At 45.8% G+C, this 22,028-nt stretch overlaps 1 protein-coding gene across 2 annotated transcripts in view; it reads right to left on the bottom strand.

The window, feature by feature from the left end:
* The window catches only part of LOC140388177 (cilia- and flagella-associated protein 54-like), a 948,449-nt gene that overhangs the window by 679,094 nt on the left and 247,327 nt on the right, over positions 1 to 22,028 (bottom strand). For both annotated transcript variants that reach the window (XM_072471937.1, XM_072471938.1), the window contains exons 10-11: positions 19,291 to 19,383; positions 5,119 to 5,304 (exon numbers count right to left, since the gene is read on the bottom strand). In XM_072471937.1, the coding sequence (XP_072328038.1) occupies positions 5,119 to 5,304; positions 19,291 to 19,383 (279 nt within the window). The remainder of the gene's footprint in view (positions 1 to 5,118; positions 5,305 to 19,290; positions 19,384 to 22,028) is intronic.

The raw sequence follows: 22,028 nt of genomic DNA, 5'->3' as shown, positions 1-22,028 counted from the left end.
TAGCCCTAGCAGAACAAAAAGAAAAAGGAAGGGAGATACAGATCAGGGAAAAAGATAAAGAGAGGGAGTTTGAACTTCAGAAAATGGCCATGTATGAAACATGACAATCAGCTAAAATTGGCAGACGTAAAAGGAAATGTACAGTTGGATGATAGTGATGAGGATAGTGAGAAAGAGCGTCATAGTCGAAGGCTTGGTTGGAACCTATTTAAATATGTCCAAGCATTGCCAAGGTTTGCCGAGAAGAAAGTGGAAGCCTTTTTCATTTCATTTGAGAAGGTAGCTAAACAAATGAAATGGCCACAGGACATGTGGGTGTTACTGATTCAAACAAAGCTGGTAGGTAGAGCGAGTGAAGTGTTTGCATCACTACCGGAGGAGGTATCTGGAACGTATGAAGATGTGAAGAAATCCATCTTAAGTGCATATGAGCAAGTGCCTGAAGCTTACAGCCAAAGGTTCAGAAATTTAAGGAAAGAATTTGGTCAAACATAACATGGAGTTTGAAAGGCACAAACAGAGTAATTTTGATAGGTGGATAAGGGCTTTGAAAATAGACCAAACGTATGAAGCTCTCAGAGAAATTATACTTTTGGAGGTGTTTAAAAATTCAATTCCTGATGTAATGAGAACTCATGTGGAAGAACAAAGGGTTAAAACTGCGAGATTAGCAGCGGAAATGGCAGATGATTATCAATTACTTCATAAATCAAAGATTGGTTTCCGACATCAGTTTCAGCCGGTGAGGGATAGAAACTGGGGACATGAGAAATACTCAAGTGGTAAAGGTAAAGGTGATCTGATGGGAGACAATAAAGAGAGTGTACCTCAGATTAAAAAAGAAATCCAGGAGGGTGGAAAAGAAATGAAAGGTTTCAGATATTTTCACTGTAATAAACTAGGCCATGTAAAGTCACAGTGTTGGTGGTTGAAGAAAAGCACTGGGAAGGCTGATGTGGTAAAACAGGATAAGACAATGGGGTTTGTTAGAGTGGTAAAGGAAAGCCCAAGGGAAGCGAAGGAGGTGCAAACGATTGTACAGCCTGTTCAAGAAGTAATTGTTAAGAAGGTGCCACATGTCTTTCAAGAATTTACTTGTGTGGGTAAAGTTTACTCATGTGTATCAGGAGGAGCAGGTAAAGAAGTCACAATTTTAAGAGATACAGGGGCTAGTCAATCTTTAATGGTAAGAGATGAGGAATTATGTCGTTTGGGAAGAATGTTGCCAGAAAAGGTGGTGATATGTGGAATTCAGGGTGAAAGGAGTAGCGTTCCATTATATAAGGTAAGGTTGGAAAGTCCAGTGAAGAGTGGTGAAGTGGTAGTCGGAGTAATAGAGAAACTATCTTGTCCAGGAATACAGTTTATCTTGGGTAATGATATAGCTGAATCGCAGGTGGGAGTGATGCCTACTGTGGTTGATAAGCCAGTGGAAAATCAGTCAACTGAAGTGTTGAAGGACGAATATCCCGGGAATTTTCCAGATTGTGTAATAACAAGGTCGCAAAGTCACAGGTTAAGACAAGAGGATAAATCAAAGAGTGAAGATGAAGTTAAAGTGCAATTATCAGAAACGATTTTTGATCAGATGGTTGAAAAAGAACAAGAACAGGTGGAGGATGAGGAGGATATTTTTAGTTCAGGAAAATTGGCGGAGTTACAACAGAAAGATGTAGATATAAAACGGATATATCAGAAAGCATATACGGAAGAGGAATCTGAGAGTATACCAGAGTGTTATTACCATAAAAATGATGTCTTGATGAGAAAATGGAGACCTGTACATATGCAGGCGGATGAAAAGTAGGCAGAAGTTCATCAAGTAGTATTGCCGGTAGGGTATAAAAAGGAGGTGTTGCGGGTTGCACATGAGGTACCAGTGGGAGGTCATTTGGGAATAAGGAAAACTCAAGCTAAAATCCAGAAACATTTTTATTGGCCTGGACTACATAAAGATGTAGTTCAATTGTGTCAATCATGAATCACATGTCAAGTGAGAGGGAAACCTCAAGCAGTGATAAAACCAGCGCCCTTAATACCCATTCCAGCATTTGAGGGACCTTTTACAAGGGTCCTAATCGATTGTGTAGGACCGCTTCCTAAAACAAAAAGTGGGAATCAATATCTTTTGACTATAATGGATGTGTCTACTAGGTTTCCAGAGGTCATTCCAGTACGTAATATTACAGCTAAAAGGATTGTGGAGGAGTTACTTAAATTCTTTACTAGATATGGACTACCCACAGAAATTCAATCGGATCAAAGATCGAATTTTACTTCAAAGTTATTAAAAGAAGTTATGGATAGCTTAGGAATAAAACAATTTAAATCAACTGCGTACCATCCAGAATCGCAGGGAGCGTTAGAAAGGTGGCATCAGACATTAAAGACAATGTTGAGGGCGCATTGTCAAGATTATCCAGAGGATTGGGATAGAGGACATAGAATGCCATTCGTATTGTTTGCAATTAGGGATGCACCTAATGAGTCTACCAAATTTAGTCCTTTTGAACGACTTTTTGGTCATGAGGTAAGAGGACCACTTAAATTGATTAAGGAAAAATTGGTGGGTGAGAAATCAGAAATTACACTATTGGGTTGCGTGTCAAATTTTAGGGAATGATTAAATAGAGGAGGTGAATTGCCTAGACAATATTTAAAAGTTGCACAAAATGTGATGAAACGGGTAGCGGACAAGAAATCCAAAGTTTGCAGTTTTGCCAGTGGGGATAAAGTTTTAGTGTTGTTACCAATGGTAGGTGAGCCTTTAAAAGCTAGGTTTTGTGGACCGAATCAGATTGAAAGGAAATTAAGTGAGGTGAATTATGTGGTAAAAACACCAGATAGAAGGAAGACTCACCGAGTGTGTCATGTGAATATGCTTAAAAGGTACTTTGAAAGGGAAGGAAAGAAAAGGGAGGTTTTAATGATTCTAACTCAAAGTGACAAACCAAATCCAGATGACTGTGAATTTGACACACCTCAAATTAAATTGGAAAATGAGGATGTTCTTAAAAATTGGGATGAATTGTTAAGTTACCTTCCAGAGGAAAAATGAACTGACCTGAAAGAGTTATTGATATCACATGGGCAAGTTTGTAGAGATAAATTGGGAAGTACTAAAATGGCTATACATGATGTAGAAGTGGGAAATGCTGTTCCTATCAAACAACATCCATATAGACATAATCCATTAAAATTGGCACAGGTTAACAGAGAGATTGAGAGTATGCTGAAGAATGGCATAATTGAAGTGGGTTGCAGCCAATGGAGCTCACCCATAGTGATGGTACCTAAACCAGACGGTACCCAACGGTTGTGTGTGGACTATCGAAAGGTGAATGCAGTTACAAGAACGGACTCTTATCCTATCCCACGTTTGAGGGATTGCATTGAGAAATTGGGACAATCAGCCTTTATTTCCAACTTCCAGACATGGAAAGAACATTTAAAACATTGTATGGAGTTCTTCGATCGACGTCAGGTGGCGGGTTTGGTGATGAACCTAGCCGAAAGTGAATTTGGAGAAGCCCAAATCACTTTCCTTGTGGAGTTTCCGATACCCTCAAGACAAAGGGAAAAAATGTGATTTCTTAGAATGAGTGGATTTGCTCAAACAGTTGCGCAAAAGTTTTGTGGCGTGATTACTCCACTGATGGAATTGCTGAAGAAACGTAAAAAATTTCAAGGGACAGCGGACCTTCAACAGGCATTTGACTGCCTGAAAGCTGTGATCACCAATGCTCCTGTATTGGAGAATTGCAAGGGACTCTGTGGTCAGATTGAACTAAAGTATCTGATTCTAAAGAGAAATGCTGAGGAGTAGAGGAATGGATGGATCGTGCAGAGACTTTGTTCAAAGAGACTGTCAATCGAGAAGGGTTTTGGTTGGAGGAAGAAGAACAAAGAAAAATGGACTATGTTGTTATACCTATTTGAGTGTGTTGCTTTCTTTAAATGAAAATGTATATTTACTGTGTACATTTCTTAGTGGATGGTGCAAAAGTGGAAAATGAAACCATCTTGAAGTTGATGGGTTTTTTTTTCTTGGGGGAGATGTCATGTGAGAGTACCTTTAAGACAAGGATGTTTAAGCAATGTACCTTTAAGGAAACAGTGATGTCAGAGAGTGGGTGGAGCTGAGGTTAGGTCAACCATTTTGCAGTTTAGTTTTGCAGTTTAAAAAGCAGCGTGTGCGTGTCTGTGTGTTTCCAGAGACCTGCAGTTTGGAGAAAAAGGGCTTGGGGAGTGTCTGTGTTTGCAGTGAGCTGGATCTCTGCCAAGAAAGACTATCTCTGGATCATTAGGGTGATTTAAACTCATAATAGTAAAGCCTTTAACCTGATGTGATTCTGTTTAAAGGTGTTAAGTCTCTTGGAAGTTTGAAGGAACATTTTGAGGAATTATTTACTGTTGCAATATTTTCTGAGTTATCATTGAAGTAAGGGGTGTTAAGAGATCCAATGTTTATTTAAGATGTTAAGTTGAGTTCATGGAATAAACATTGTTTTGTGTTTAAAAACCCACGTGTCCATAATTGTAATCCCACGCCTAGGGAACAAGCTGTATGCACGGAAAAGCAACAAATACATTAAAGGGAGAGGTTGGTTGAACTCCATGATACATTTTGGGGTTCTGAAAACGCCACGCCCATAACAATCTTCAGACTGGGGCCACCCTCCCCTCAGGGACCTGGGAGCTCCAGCCCCCTTTCCCACTGCACCCTTCCTACCGGCTGACACCAAAATTGTCTCTACCTCCTGAATCCAGGGAATCCGCATCCCTTACCCTCCCCGGCCAATCTGATTGGCTGACAGGTCTCCAAGGCAGGACCTCGATCCAAGTGCAGACAGAAGTCCCACCTACTGCCAATTAATGCCCAATTAAGTATAAAATGGCAACGGGCTTGACAGAATAAGCGAGGATGCAATCTCCGCCAACTCTCTTTGGGAATTTCTCATTGAAAATTGAGGCCAATGAGCCAGCAGACCATTCTTCATTATACTTTCTCACTTCAATGGAAATATAAATAAGTAAAGTTGAAAAAGACTCACAATTATCCATTGCCCCATCAAGTTAAAATTAACCATTTTCTGTCTATGTAGGATCTAGTTGTACCTGACAAAGATAGGTCCAAGCTGTAAGGATAGGAAGAGGATAATATGCTAGAATTGGCTTTGTTGTGTGCCCTATTTCATCTCCAATGATTGTTCCATCTTCTGAATAAGCAGCAACTGCAAAGATGTATTTTTCATTAGGTTCGATGCCTTTTACCTCGAGTAAACAGTCGCCAACTGCTGGTACCTTCAGTTAGAAGAAAAGTTATATTATTGTTTTGCATAATTCACAATGTTCACCGAATGGGCGAGACAAGTATCAGGAGTCAGGAAAGCTTCCAACACCACATATACATCACCATTAAAAAGTTCTCTGCCTGTCCTATCTGAGTGTTGAGGAAGTGGGTGAAAATGAAAAATGAAATGAAAATCGCTTATGAAAGTCACAAGTAGGCTTCAAATGAAGCTACTATGAAAAGCCCCTAGTTGCCACATTTGGGCGCCTGTTTGGGGAGGCTGGTACAGGAATTGAACCCGCACTGCTGGCCTGCCTTGGTCTGCTTTAAAAGCCAGCTATTTAGCCCACTGTGCAAAACCAGCCCCAGGGTGTGGTATGGAGGTGGGCCTGAAGCGATAATGGAGGTGGGCGGATGGTGATGCTGGCAAGTTGGCAAGTTAGAAGGCCCACCTCCATTTATTGAGACATCAGTCAAATTATAATTATGACTGTCTGGCGCCCAAGCTGTATTTGACATTAACCTGAATCTAACATCATAAAAAAAACTGCTCAGATTGCATCCTAGATTGTCAAACAACCACAGTACCAATTCCAAAATCCCTTATGAGCTTCAGACCTCTTAATCTTGTGTAGCTAAACACACAGGCATTGTAAAAACACAAAAAAAGATCAGGCATTTACAAGGTAATAGTTATGTCAATTAAAGAAGCTGAAGAAATAGGAGCAGGAATAGGCCAGTCAGTCTTCTGGTGTTGCTAACTTTTGGTTGGTTCAATTGGCTCTGTTTTATAACCTTTGCTCTCAAGTCGCCAGGTATCTTTATGATACCGCCATGAGGTTCAAGTTCAAGTAATGATCAATAACTCAATACACCAATTAGTAAGATTCAAATCAAAGCACATTTATTTATACACAGTAAAATCTACTCATGCATAAACGCTACTTTCTAAGCTACTTCTACAACTAACAGGCCTATACTTAGCTTCGGACTGGCCCACCAGGTCAGGGGAACAAGTGGCCTTTCGTTCGGGTTCGGAGTCTACGGGACTCAAAAGCTGGTGTGGACTGGTAGCTAAAAGTGCCTATCTCGTAGCGAGCGTTGACTTGAGACTTAGGGTCTTTTGGCGACAGCTGAACAGGTCACTGTCAAGGGTTGGTTCGCGTTGCTGAGTGACCCTGTCAAGAAGGATAATTTGAACTTGGGGGCTTTACTTTATAGTCCCCAGGGGCTTCCCGCCTTTCGGGGCGGATCCCGTACCTGGTTTCAAGTGATTGGACTTCGTTCCAATCGCTTGGTTCGATTTCTCCAATACTGGAGCGGTTCCCTGATCGATGGGCGGTCTTGAGGTGTCCGTTAACCTCTTTTGTGTTGGCTCCTGCTGGCACCGAGAAGTCTAGCTTGGCCTTGTTCATCTCAAATGTTTTGATTGTTACCGGGGATCGCTTATTAGTATGTAGATGGCTGCTACATTATTATGCAGGTGGCTGCTTGTATCGATGCTGACTGGGCTTTTGCAGAGTTTAATACACAGTAAACTTGCACCTGCTAGTTTCTGCCTGTGTTGGCTGAATTTCCCTTCAGCCTTTGCTGTTCTCCCTTTTACGTCGGGAGTTGGCCAACGCAGGTGGCTACACTGGGTCCCCTCTGCCATTCAATGACACCATGGCTTATCTTCCACTTTAACACCATTTTTCTGCACTATTGCTGCATTGCTTGATGCTTTAAATATGTAGAGTACTAGCAATCTCAGTCTTGAACTTACTCAATGATTTCGCCTCCACAGACCACTGGGGCAGCTAAATCCAAATATTCACCACACTCTGGGTGAAAGAAACTCCTCCTCATCTCAGACCTGAATGGTCTGCTCCTTATTTTAAGACTGTGTCTCCTGGTTCTAGCACCCCCAGTAAGGGGACACATCCTTCCTGCATCTACCCTGCCAAGCCCTGTAAGAATTTTGTACATTTGAATGAGATCACCCCTCGTTCTTCTAAACTCCAGAGAATAAAGGTCCAGTCTATTTAATCTTTCCTTGTAGGACATTCCCTCCCATTGCAGGAATTAGTTTGGTGAACCTCTGTTGCACCGCCTCGATGGCAAGTATATCTTTCCTTAGGTAAGGAGACCAAAACTACACACAACGCTCCAAGTTCAGTCTCACCAAGGCTCTATAGAATTGCAGGCAGTTTGGGTGGTACGGTGGCGCAGTGGTTAGCCCTGCTGCCTCACGGCACTGAGGACCCGGGTTCGATCCAGGCCCCGGGTCACTGTCCGTGTGGAGTTTGCACATTCTCACCGTGTCTGCGTGGGTCTCACCCCCACAACCCAAAAAGATGTGCAGGGTAGGTGGATTGGCCACGTTAAATTGCCCCTTTATTGGAAAAATGAATTGGGTACTCTAAAATTTTTTTTTTAAAGAATTGCAGACAGCATTATTCCGATACTCAAATCCTCTTGTGATAAAGGTCAAATAACCATGTTATTTATTACTTAATCGCCTACTGTATCTGAAAGTTAGTTTTAGGTACTCATGAACAAGAACATCCAAGTCCCTTTGAAGTTCATCACTTTCCAGCCTCTCACGATTGAAGAAACACTGTTGGTGTGATTCAGTGACCACATTGCGTCCGGCGCGGGACCAGGCATGTCAGATGAATAGCGGAAAGGGCAAAATCGAGATTTGCACCGGGGCCGAACCATTCAGCAATTCACCCGGCCAACTCCCGATGGCTAGTTCCGATCAGGCCCCAAAATGGCGAGACTATCATTAACCCTCATTCGCATTCATTTCAATCTCATTAATAAGATTGAAGTCAAATGCAGCGGCCTCCCGGGAATTACCCGACTCCCCAGCGGGAAGTCACGAGGACGTTGTTTAATACTCCTGTTCAAAAACGTGAAGCTGGCGCAACTGCTATCAAGGAGAGTGAGGAGGTAAGTAGCCCTTTACATCTTCCGGAAGGATGCTTCAGGGCACCGGAACTGCTAACCCAGCGCTCGGGGGGGGGGGGGGGGGGGGGGGGGGGGGCCTTCAGTTTGGTTGGGGACATGAAACGTTTCAGATCGGGGTCGTCCCTGGGCCGGTGGTGGGGGGGCTTTGCGTCTGTGAGGTCTTCAAACCATCTTTAAATATCGTGGACGCCCAAAACAAGGGCAACCCCAGCTTCAGCTTGTCTGTGCGGCCAAACTCTTGCCGAACAGAGCTCTGTTGCGGCTTCTCTCCTGAAATTAAATTTCACTCCCTTTGAGAGTGCTGAAGGCAATTTCAAATGAGAAATTAGCTTCGTTAGTTGTGAGAGCATTTCACTCTCCTCAGCTCTCAAGTGCCTCCTCGAAGGCACAGGTGCCATGTCTCAGCCGATGATTAGTGGACTGGATTTCCAGCGAACTTTGATGTCTGAAGAGTGTGCCTGTACTCCAGGGGCATCAGCATCAGAGAGGCAGCTGCCAACAATTAAACAGTAAAGAGCAGGATTTTCACCACTGAGGATCCTCTTGTGGCAAACGATTAACTGTGTGGATGAGCAGAAGAGGGCAGCTGAGCACGGCTTCCCTAATGTTACCGGCAGAGGTCTGGGGTCTAGGGGCTCCTGATGTGACCAGTAGTGAGTGTGCAGAGCAAGGTTTGCCAGCATAACTGGCTTGATGGATGGACTCTGAGAGAAGGCAGACACTCACAGTCAGATTTGAGCATCCCGGGATGGAAGCCATAACTGATGGCTGGTTTCTCTCCTTCTCCAATTCCTTCCAGATATAACAATGTTTTCTGCTGTGGATGCCACAGAGTCTGCCCTCACATTGCTTGTGGCAGCTGAGGCGGGCAGCAGAAACAATGCAGGCTGGAGGGTCCATGTGCAGGGTCCACTGCACACCCTGAAGGCCTGGCCACCTATCAAGCTGAGAAGGGACCCAGAATGGGAGGCCAGCTATGGTCAAGTGTACAGGCGTTGCTGGTCATTCAATGAGCTTATGGACATCATGTGCTGCACAAGACTGTGTCTCAGCAGAGAGACAGTGTGGCACCTCCTACGCGGACATAGCACTCAGTGGTAGAGGAGAAAACCTGCTCCCAGTGGCCATGAAGGTCATTGCAGCCCTAACCTTTATGCCACTGCGTCATTCCAGGGCTCAAGCAGGGACCTGCATATCGCAGGCATCCACCCACAGATACAACCGGGAGGTGATGGATGCTTTGTAAGCTTGGGCATTGACTTTATCATCTTTGAGCTGGACTGGGCCCACCAAGATGCCGGCTGCAGGATTTGCTGTCATCGCCGGGATGCCCCAGGTCCAGGGGGTCATCGATGGCACACATGTCACCCTGCGAGTACTAGGACATTAGAAAGTGCTCTTTATTGATAGGAAGGGTTCCACTCACTGCATGTTTCGAGTGTGTGTGACTGGCACCTGAGGATCATGCATACGTGTACCCACTATCCTGGGAGCATGCACGACAGCTACATCCCGGGGCACCGAGATGCCCAGTGTCTTCGAGATCACCCTAGGATGACGGGTTGGCTCGTGGGGGACAAGGGAAACCCCCTGAGGTCATGGCTGATGACGCCGGTGTGGAGGCCCAAGATCGAAGCGGAGGCCCGATGCAATGAGAACCAAGCTGCCGTCCCATGCTGTCATCGAGCGGTGCATCAGGCTGCACAAAATGTGGTTCCAATGACTTGACCGCGCTGGGGGTGCCTTGCAGTACACCCCCCAGAGGGCCTCCGGCTTTGTGGCAGTCATCTGTGCCCTCCACACCCTGGCAAAGCAGAGGGTAGACATGCTGCAGGAAGAGGAGGCAGATAGACATGCGGCCTTATCTGAGGAGGTGGAGGATAAGGCGGTCCAGGAGGACAAGCCTGAGAAAGAGCCAGAGGATGGAGGACTGGCTGCGGCAAGGGCCCAACATATCAGAAGGTCCAAGGAGGCCCTCAACAATTCCAGATTCTCCTCGGGCAAGGCTGAGTCCATCAGCTCAACCATATCCCCCAAATCTCCCTCAACCCCCTCCTCCCCCATTTCCCCCCCTCCCCCATTCCCTCCAACCCCCCCCCCTCTGTTTAACATCACTTCGGGGTGATGGGTCTGTCGACATTGTCAGCGAGCCACCATACAAGGCAGGAGAGTGATGATGACACACGATGAGGCAAGCTCTAATCCTCCTCAGTTTTGTTGAAGTCTGACTTCTGTCTTTCTGCTGACAACATGCTCATATCCATCCTCTGAAGGGGGTCTGCCTCGGGGCTTTTGATATTGGACCACAGTGCCCCCAGGGGCAGGGGCAACATGGGGTGGGGGACTTTAGTTGGCGGATTAGTTACCTTAATACCCTGTATTCCATCTTAACTGGCTGCTTGACTATATTTCATGGCAATAGGCACTTGGAAAAGCATGATGGATATATTAGCTTTATTTTCATAGATTTTTTTCATAGAATTTACAGTGCAGAAGGAGGCCATTCGGCCCATTGAGTCTGCACCGGCTCTTGGAAAGAGCACCCTACCCAAGGTCCACACCGCCACCCTATCCCCATAACCCAGTAACCCCACCCACACTTTAAGGGCAATTTTGGACACTAAGGGCAATTTATCATGGCCAATCCACCTAACCCGCACATCTTTGGACTGTGGGAGGAAACCGGAGCACCCGGAGGAAACCCACGCACACACGGGGAGGACGTGCAGACTCCTCCGCACAGACAGTGACCCAAGCTGGAATCGAACCTGGGACCCTGGAGCTGTGAAGCAATTGTGCTATCCACAATGCTACCGTGCTGCCCGTCTTATCTGAGGAGGTGGTTATTTCAGGAGGTGGCTATATTTCAGTCAAGAAGTTCTGCATGTAATAGGCAGAAGGTCAGAATATGTAAACAAGTGCACAGCTGCACATTTTGCCGAGAGTAGACAATTATTATTGTTCTTAGGCTGGGAATTCAAGGCCTGTTGTTTAACTCTGCTCGCTTTTCTGTCTCTGGGCTTATCAAAGGAATGCCTTGTTTTTCTAAATATTGCTTATTAAACCATACAAAGTACTGCTATACTCTTGTAAGGTGGGGACAATTAGAAGGACGGTGGTCACTCTAACTCCCTCCACGAACTTCATGTCATAAAAAAAGACCTTTGCGAAACCTCGAAGTGCTGGCTATTTTGTTCCACAACACAGACCCACTGTGAAGATGTAACAGAGGCTTCACATGTATGGGGTGTGGCATGTTTTAATAGTGAATGTTCCACTGTGACAGATTTCCATTTCCTCTTGCTACAGAAGTTCACTCAGTGCTCCTCAATCCTTTTGATCTTCCATGGTCCAGTGCTACATCTGTTCAGCATCCAGCATCCACAGTAATTTGCTTTTATTGAGTGCTACATCTAGGTGTGTCTCCAGGATACACATCAGAGGTGGAGGCAGCCTGCTGCTTTCCGTATCCTGTGGCCTTTAATGCCTTTGGCAGATGTCCTCTGGAGGTCCTGGAGCCGGGGATTTCCAGTTGATTTACTGCTGTCACTGCCGTCGCCGTGCCACTCTATTCAGCCCACTGCCCTTGAGATAATAATAATCTTTATTGTTACTAGTAGGCTTATATTAACAGTACAATGAAGTTACGGTGAAAAGACCCTAATCACCACATTCTGGCACCTGTTCAGGTACAGAGGGAGAATTCAGAATGGCCAAATTATCTAATAGCATGTCTTTCAGGACTTGTGGGAGGAAACTGGAGCACTGGTTGGCCTCCAGTGCTTCCTTTTGCCGGACGTTGCCGTTGTGCCCTGGGGGACTCCATGGGATGGAGGGGCAGCTCGAGTGAGTCATTTACCGCTCCCAGACCTGGAGGCATCCCATTGTCTGCAGAATAGTGCAGCTCCTCAGTGACTGGGCCAAACTCTGCAATGCTTCAGCCATATCCACCTCTGTCTGGGACACATCCATCAGTGACTGAGACACGATGGCGAGGCCTTTAGCCATGGTCGCCACAGACTGAGCCACTCAAGACGCCGATGTCGTGTTCCAGGTTTTCCACTATGTTCGCCACCCTAGCAGTATTGGCCACGGTGCCACGCATTGTCCCATATATTCCAATTTTTTGTTTCCTGTCAGCAACCCACTTTCTATCCATCTCAAGCCACTACCCGCAATCCCATGCGCTTTAACTTCACATCGTAATCTTCAATGTGGGATCTTGTTGCAAGTCTAAATAAACCACATCCACTGGTTCGTCCTGGTCAACTCCACTAGTTACAACTTCACAGAATTCTTGTTGATTTTATAATCATGATTTGTCAAGCATAATTATGGCTATCTTCTCCTATGGATACAAAGAGAGGGCATTGTGAGCCACACCCTTGATGGATCGGGGGGTCTGGAGCAGGTGGAATGTGTGAGCACTGCATCTGGACATGAAGGGGTTGTGTGGAGGAACAAGCACGAAGATCAGACGTGGGGAGGATGCGAGGTGTCGGCCAGTTGATAGGGGGGGTGCAGGGGATTTTGGGGGGTGGGGCAGGGGATTTGAGGGGTGGCAGGCGACCTGATGCCAGGAGGTGGCAACTCACTCTTGCAGCTCTGTGGAAGCTGTTGGTCTTCTTCCGACATTGGACGGTGGTCCTCCTAGTCATGCTGCCCATACTGACAGCCGCTGCCATTGGCTCCCATGCGACATTGCTGACCCTGCTGCTGGTTTTGTAACCCCCTCAGGGAAACAAGGTGCCCCACTCTACTTCACAGCATTGATAAGCCTGGCCAAGTCAGCATTCCCAAAGTGAGGAGCAGGTCTGCGCACTGCCATGCTTGTGTGCTAACTGGGAATGAATTGTGAGGGAGCATTTTAAAGCAGCTCTGCCTTGTTAGTGGCGATCAGATGAGGCGTGACCCTGGCGAATCAAACAGCGAGGGAGCCAGTAATTTTGAGAATTTCAAGGGGGCTCATTTTTGAGTATCAAAAAACAAAGAACAGTACAGCAAAGGAACAGGCCCTTCGGCCCTCCAAGCCTGCGCCGACCATGCTGCCCATCTATACTAAAATCTTCTACACTTCCGGCGTCCGTATCTCTCTATTCCTATCCTATTCATGTATTTGTCAAGATGCCCCTTAAACATCACTATCGTCCCTGCTTCCATCATCTCCTCCGGTAGCGAGTTCCAGGCACTCACTACCCTCTGCGTAAAATACTTTCCTCGTACATCTCCAAATCTTGCCCCTCGCACCTTAAACCTATGCCCCCTAGTAATTGACCCCTCTACCCTGGGAAAAAGTCTCTGACTATCCACTCTGTCTATGCCCCTCATAATTTTGTAGACCTCTATCAGGTCGCCCCTCAACCTCTGTCGTTCCAGTGAGAACAAACCGAGTTTATTCAACCTCTCATCATAGCTAATGCCCTCCATACCAGGTAACATCCTGGTAAATCTCTTCTGCACCCTCTCTAAAGCCTCCACATCCTTCTGGTAGTGTGGCGACCAGAATTGAACACTATACTCCAAGTGTGGCCTAACTAAGGTTCTATACAGCTGCAACATGACTTGCCAATTTTTATACTCAATGCCCCAGCCAATGAAGGCATGCATGCCATATGCCTTCTTGACTGCCTTCTCCACCTGTGTTGCCCCTTTCAGTGACCTGTGGACCTGTACACCTAGATCTCTCTGACTGCCAATACTCTTGAGGGTTCTACCATTCACTGTAAATTCCCTACCTGTATTAGACCTTCCAAAATGCATGACCTCACTTTTGTCTGGATTAAACTCCATCTGCCATCTCTCCGCACAAGTCTCCAAACGATCTAAATCCTGCTGTATCCTCTGACAGTCCTCATCGCTATCCGCAATCCCACCAACCTTTGTGTCATCCGCAAACTTACGAATCAGACCAGTTACATTTTCCTCCAAATCATTTATATATACTACGAACAGCAAAGGTTCCAGCACTGATCCCTGCGGAACACCACGAGTCACAGCCCTCCTAATCAGAAAAGCAACCTTCCATTGCTACTCTCTGCCTTCTATGGCCTAGCCAGTTCTGTATCCATCTTACCAGCTCACCTCTGATCCCGTGTGACTTCACCTTTTGTCCCAGTCTGCCATCAAGGACCTTGTCAAAGGCCTTACTGAAGTCCACATAGACAACATCCACTGCCCTACCTTCATCAAACATCTTTGTGGCCTCATCGAAAAACTCTTATCAAGTTAGTGAGACACGACCTCCCCTTCACAAAACCGTGCTGCCTCTGGCTAATACGTCCACTTGCTTCCAAATGGGAGTAGATCCTGTCTCGAAGAATTCTCTCCAGTAATTTCCCTACCACTGACGTAAGGCTCACCGGCCTGTAGTTCCCTGGATTATCCTTGGTACCCTTCTCAAACATAGGAACAAAATTGGCTATTCAGCAGTCCTCCGGAACATCACCTGAAGACAGTGAGGATCCAACGATTTCTGTCAATTTCCTCTCTTGCCTCCTTCAGTATTCTGGGGTAGGTCCCATCAGGCCCTGGGGACATATCCACCTTAATATTTTTCAAGACGCCGAACACCTTGTCTTTTTGGATCGCAATGTGACCCAGGCTATCTGCACACTCTTCTCCAGACTCAACATCTACCAATTGCTTCTCTTTGGTGAATACTGATGCAAAGTATTAATTTAGTATCTCGCCCATTTCCTCTGGCTCCACACATAGATTCCCTCCCCTGTCCTTCAGTGGGCCAACCATTTCCCTGGCTACCCTGTTGCTTTTTATGTACATGTAAAAAGCCTTGGGATTTTCCTTTACCCTATTTGCCAATGACTTTTCATGACACCTTTTAGCCCTCCTGACTCCTTGCTTAAGTTCCTTCCTACTTTCCTTATATTCCACACAGGCTCCAAGCCTCTAGCACTAAGTGAGTCCCAGTCAATATTGGGGAAGTTAAAGTCTCCCATCACAACAACCCTGTTGCTTTTACTCCTTTCTAAAATCTGTCTACCTATCTGCTCTTCTATCTCCCACTGGCTGTTTGGAGGCCTGTAGGAAACCCCGAACATTGTGATTGCACCCTTCCTATTCCTGTTATGGGAGAGGTGTTTTCAGTACCCCAAAATGTATCATGGAGTTCAACCAACCTCCCCCTTTAATGGATTGTTGCTTTTGAAGCACACAGCTTGTTCCCCAGGTGTGGTACTACAATTATGGACACGTGGTTTTTAACACAAAACAATGTTTATTCCATGAACTCAACTTAACCTTTTAAATAAACATTGGATTACTTAACACCCCTTACTTCAAAGATAACCCCGAAACTAATACAACACTACATAATCCCTCAAAATGTTCCTTTAAACATCAAAAGACTTCACTTTTAACAACAGACATGAGGTTACATTTAATATATTTATAGTCTTTGGATTTGCAGACACCAGCTGTGTTTTCTTCCTGCAGCTCTTTGCAAAACACACAGCCACTACCAGCTTTCTCCTCAAACTAGCTTTTTCCTTTCAAGCATCTCACAGCAAACCAGCCAGGCACCTTTTAGCTGCTCTCTCCCAAAACTGAAACTTCAAAAACTGCAAAATGGCGGAGCTAAAGTCCAGCTCCACTCACACTCTGACATCACTAAATTTCTTAAAGGCACATTGCTTAAACATCCATTTCTTAAAGGCACTCTCACATGACATTCCTGATCTCTACCCATATAGCCTTGTTGCCCTCTGAGGTGTCTTCCCGTAGTACAGCTCTGATATTCTCCCGAACCAGTAGCGCAACTCCTCCACCCCTTTTACCTCCCCCTCTCTTCCGCCTGAAACACCTAAATCCTGGAATGTATAGCTGTCAATCCTGTCCTTCCCTGAACCAGGTCTCTGTAATGGCAACAACATCATAGTTCCAAGTACTAATCCAAGCTCTAAGTTCATCTGCCTTACCTGTTATACTTCTTGCATTAAAACATATGCACTTCAGGCCACCAGTCCCACTGATTTCAGCAACATCTCCCTGTCTGCTCTTCCTCAGAGCCAAACTTGCCCTATTCCCGAGTTCTCCCTCAATTTTTTTCACCTTCTGACCTATAGCTCCATTACCCATCCCCCTGCCATAACCGTGACACTGATATTTGCCGTTTGCCGTGACACTAGCAAACCTCGCGGCCAGGATATTTATGCCTCTCCAGTTTAGATGCAACCTGTCCTTCTTATACAGGTCACACCTACTCTGGAAGAGCTCCCAGTGGTCCAGATGACTGAAACCCTCCGTCCTACACCAGCTGTTGAGCCACGTGTTTAGCCTCTCTAACGTCCTATTTCTAGCCTCACTGGAATGTGGCACAGGGAGTAAATTCAGATTGCAACCCTAGAGGTCCTGTCATTTAACTTTCTGCCTAGCTTCCTGAACTCCTGCTGCAGGACCTCACCCCCCTTCCTTCCTATGTCGTTAGTGCCAATATGTACCACAACCTCTGCTTGTTTGCCGTCCCCCTTCAGGATGCCTGCTACCTGTTCAGAGACATCCTGGACCTTGGCACCAGGGAGGCAACATACCATCCTGGAGTCTCTTTCACGTCCACAGAAGCGTCTATCCGTGCTCCTGACTACAGAGTCCCCTATGACTATTGCTCTTCTGCGCTTTGACCCACCCTGCTGAACATCAGAGCCAGCCATGGCGCCACTGCTCTGGCTGCTGCTGTTTTCCCCTGATAGGCTATTCCCCCAACACTATCCAAAGCGGTATATCTGTTCGAGAGGGGGACATCCACAGGGGATTCCTGCACTGACTGCCTAACACTTCTGGTGGTCACGCATCTCTCTGCCTGCTTCTCGAATATGAATTGCTATCTCACCAATGCGCCCGTCGTGAAACTCCCCGCTAAACGAGACCAAAACCGGACTTTAAACTTTGTCCACTAAATCGTGCCCTGTATTTCTATTTTCCTATCAAAATGGATAACTTCACATTTCTACGTGCCAAATTTATGCCCACTCACTTAGCCGCTTCCAAATCCCCTTGATGCATCCTTATATTCTCTGCATAATACACACCTCCATTAACTTTATGTCACCTGGAAACTTTGAAATATGATATTTAATCCCCATATCCAATTCACTGATAGAGATTGTGAATAGCTGGGGTCCAAGCACTAAATCTTGCAGTGCCCCATTAATCACATCCTGCCAATCTAAAAATGACACATTTATTCCTCTTCTGTTTTCTGTCCATTAACCAGTTCTCAATCCATGCCAGTATATTATCCCTAATTCCAAGTGTCCTAATATTGCTGACTCAGCTCTTTCTGAAAATCCAAATACACCGATTTCCTCTCATCTCTTCTGCTACTTATTGTTGTACCTCAATAATGACGCTTAGGGAGTAAACGGTAAAGAAGGCTTTAATAAACTAAGAACTAGCCTGGTGCCGAGACGGGTGCTAACTGGGTGCCGCCCATAAGGCGGCCACTTATATACGACTCCCAGGTGGGTGGAGTCCCCCAGGGTTCCAAGCCCGGTCTTAAAGGGGACATCACCTTACATGATGATACAGTAACCGTTCATCACACTGATGTATTCAAAAAACTCTTAACAGGTTTGTTCAACATGATTTACCTTTCATTAATCCATGTTGACTCCACCCAATCTTATCATTATTTTCCAAGTGTCCAATTAAAACTTCCTTTATTATAAATTCTAGCATTTTTCCTACTATTAATGCCAGGCTCACAGGTCTGCAGTTCTCAGTTTTCTCTCTCCCTTCTTTCTTAAAAATGAGGTTACGTTTTCCACCTTCCATTCTGTAGGATCCATTCAAGAGTTCACAGAATTTTGAAAGATGACCACTGATGCATCTACTAACACGATAGCCACCTCTTTCAACACTGAGATGTAGATCATCAGGTCCAAGGGATGTATCTACATTAAGTTCCACTCAATTCTCTAGTATTATTTTTTTAATGAATATTAATATCTTGCAGTTCCCTCTTTTGACTAGTCCTTTCATTTGCCATTATTTCTGGGAGATCTTTCGTGTTTTCCTCTGTGAAGACATCTTGCACTTCCCTTCAAACTGCCTAAACATTGTCTGCTTAGCTACATGAATTAGCAATTCTAGGAGCTCAGTCAGGCATTCATAATGAAGCCCTATGGCAAACATGTCTGTTTCGCTTGATCTAGTTGCCAAAGGCCTCATTACAAATGCCTGGCTGAGCTCCAAGAATGATACTTAGTTCAGCAGGTAATGGTTACACAGTTTAAAGGGCAGTGGATTGTATTGGATTGGATTGGATTTGTTTATTGTCACGTGTACCGAGGTACAGTGAAAAGTATTTTTCTGCGAGCAGCTCAACAGATCATTAAGTACATGAGAAGAAAAGGGAATAAAAGAAAATACATAATAGGGCAACACAACATATACAATGTAACTACAAAAGCACTAGCATCGGATGAAGCATACAGGGTGTAGTGTTAATGAAATCAGTCCATAAGAGGGTCATTTTGTGTCAGCTTTGCTTTACAGATATGTATCTAACCTTATGATAACTAGGATTTACTTTGATGCAGTTTTTCAGTGCCAATCTATTGATTTACACAAGATTAAGTGGTTTGAACTGGATTAAAACTTTGACAATGGCGCAATATTTCATTTGGTGACCAACTTAGAACCATGGTTCACAAATCCTCAGAGAGGCCATGGATCTTGCTCACTGACAAAACAGATCCAATTCTATCAAAATAGCAGTGGGGTTTGAAATTCCAACCACTCAATGGAGCCATCAAGGACAACATGTGGGCGAGCTACCAACATCTTTATCCTAAATCAACTTTCCAAAAGCTGCTGGAACAGGAATGGGTGTGGGAATCCTGGAAACAGGGCCGACTGCCATCTTTAAGGATTCTTACTCGGTTAAAATCCAGCTCAATACAGATGATTAAAAAGTAATTCCTTATTAAAAATTAATAGATGAAAATTGTCGGACACTAGATATCATAATATAATTATTAACTGCCATTCAATCATTCAAACATAAATGGGTTTTCTTTCTGTACCTCTTGCCCTGTACCTCGAAGCATAGAATCCTTCAGCCGTACTTTAAGAATGCTTCCTGTTGCAGTACGAGCAAATATGCGATACCAGTAAACCTTAACAACAAGGAAGGAAACGTACAGTGTGCTTTTAATACTTAAAAACGTAAATATGCAAGAACCAGTTAAATTATGCATCCAGACTAGTAAACTCTTAAATCTACATCAGCCTGGCTACATTATAGAACTATTGTTGTTTTTCAAAATGGACAAAAGCTTAATCCTGACAAGCCTTTTAAAAAATGTTTTTATTGATTTTCATTTGTATTTAGAACTGTTGTAGATGGAGGCAAAGAATCCACGAGAGGCCAGGCTGACAGGGTACAACTCACTTTATTCCACACTTATCACAATAATCTCTCCTCTCCTCGCAGGGTCTCCATCCCTGAACTGCTTCCAGGTCGGGTCTTATATTCTGTGGGGAGCTCCACCAATTAGGATGGAGCTCCACCCCCTAGTCACCTAAGTAGCTCACACTGGTGAACCTCAGGCTTGTCACGTGCAGGCCGTTTTCTCTGAGCTCCGGTTGCTTCTGGCTGCCACCCTCCTTCCGGACCTGGTGTGTTTATTCTGTATGCTGGCTGCCTTTTCCGGACTTTGACGCCTAGATTACAGCAAGGGAGAATGGTGCTACGACCGGTTGGATGGAAGACAAGAGGATCATGTTGTTGCTGCCAGTTGATTGCAGGGGAAAGAAGAGAGCTTGCAGCTGCAAGCCTGGGACACGCACTTGTTACTGGCTGCCTTCCTGCAATCGGCTTGGAGTGGAGCGAGGGGCGGTTTTGATTGGCCTGCTGCCAGGCTGAAAGTGGAAGGAACGGACTAGCTTTTGCTGTTTTGGACTGGATGGTGTCTGGAGACCGGATGCCAGAACTGTGAAAGCAGTAGGGCACTGGCTCAATTGACGATGTGTACTGCTTGTACTGTTGTTGGTTTTGTTTTATTGTTGGGGCATTGTATGATTATTGCATTTTTGTTGTGTAGTGGGTTTTTTGTACCTAGCGGCTGGGTGCTCGCCAGTTGTGGTCCTGCTGCTTCTATGTACTGGGGGTTGAGGGGTCCTTCCCGGTGCTAGTGAGGGGGCAGGGGTGTTCTCTCTCTCTCTCTCTCCTCAATCGTGCACTGCCTGTCCTTTTCCGGTGAACTGAGCTGCTTGTGGGCGCCTCTTCACCAACGTGGGGCTGCTGCTGGAGCTGAGGGAGGGGGGGGGGGGAGGGGGGGGGAGAATGCGCTGGCTTGAGTGCTGGTGGCTTTGTCTTGTACTTAATTGTTTGTTGAGTTCCTTGTGGTATTCTGTCCTGTTTTGTTTGTGTACAGGGAGTTCTCTCCTCTCTTCTGTCATGCCCCGTATCAGTGTGTCCTTTTCCGGTAGTCTGTGCTGTTCGCATGGGCCCCTTTCCACCGATGTGGGGCTACCGTTAGGGAAGGGTGGGCATAAAGGCAGCCGTATGCGAGCTTTGCAGCTGGTGGTTTGTTTACAGGAACTGTTTTGGATTGAACATCCTCTTGGAAGGGGAGGATGTGTTCTCTCTCTCTTACACCGTGCCCTGCACTGGTATGCCCTTTTCCAGTGGTCTATGATGCTCGTTTGGGACGCCTTTCCGCTGATAGGGGGCTACCGTTGGGGCAGGGGAGGGTGAGGGAGGTGGTCTCGGTGGGTATGTGTCGGCTTGAGAGCTGGTAATTTGGAGGGTTTTTTGCTGTCTTTTAAATGTTTTGTGCATATTACTGATTTTCATGACTTTATAGCATGTTGTGGATTCTTTTGTATTCTTGAGTTGTCAATAAACTTAAAATATCTGTGAGGGGGGAATTTTTCCCCTGAGCTTCTGCTGCTTCTGGCTGTAACACTGCTTCCAGACCTGTGTGTTTAATCTGTATGCTGGTTGCCTTTTCCAGACTTTGAAACCTAGACGACAGCAAGGGAGAATGGGTGCTACGACAGGTTGGTTGGAAGGCAAGAGGAGCCCGTTGCTGCTGACAGTTTGCTTGCAGGGGAGAGAGAAAAGAGAGCTTGCAGCTGCCACACATGGGACTCGTACTTGTTACCGGCTGCCTTCCTGCGTATCGGCTGGAGGGAGGTGGAGGTGGTGGTCCCTATGGATGCGGAGAAGGCCTTCGACCAGGTGGAGTGTTAGGTTTTGTGAGAGATCCTGGGGCGGTTTGGGTTTGGGCAGGGTCCGGTTGCTGTATCAGGTGCCGGTGGCAAGTGTGTGGACGAACTGGGCGAGCTCGGAATACTTTAGACTGAGCCGGGGGACGAGGCAGAAATGCCCACTCTCTCCACTGTTGTTTGCCTCGCTATAGAGCCATTGGCAATGGTGCTGAGATCGTCAAAGGACTGGAAGGGGCTAGTTGGAGAGGGAGGGGTGGTGGAGCACAGGGTCTCATTATGTGCGGATGACCTGCTCCTGTATATTTCTGACGCGCTAGGGGGGATGGGAGGAGATCTTAGAGGTATTTGGCCTGTTGTTGGGGTGTAAATTGAATATGGGAAAAGTGTGGTGTTTGTGATCCAGGCGAGGGGGGCAGGAGAGGAGACTGGGGGAGATGCCGTTTAAAGTGGGAGGGAGTTTCCGATACTTGGGAATTCAGGTGGCACGGGGATGGGAGCAGTTCCATAAATTAAATCTGGCCCGGTTAGTTGATAAAATGAAGGAGGATTTTCGAGGGTGGGACATGCTCCCGCTGTCGCTGGCAGG

The sequence above is a fragment of the Scyliorhinus torazame genome, chromosome 13, assembly GCF_047496885.1.
Source record: "Scyliorhinus torazame isolate Kashiwa2021f chromosome 13, sScyTor2.1, whole genome shotgun sequence".
Taxonomy (NCBI): Eukaryota; Metazoa; Chordata; class Chondrichthyes; order Carcharhiniformes; family Scyliorhinidae; genus Scyliorhinus; species Scyliorhinus torazame.
The sequence above is the reverse complement of the archived record's forward strand: the minus strand, read 5'-3'. Positions and strand labels throughout refer to the sequence as shown.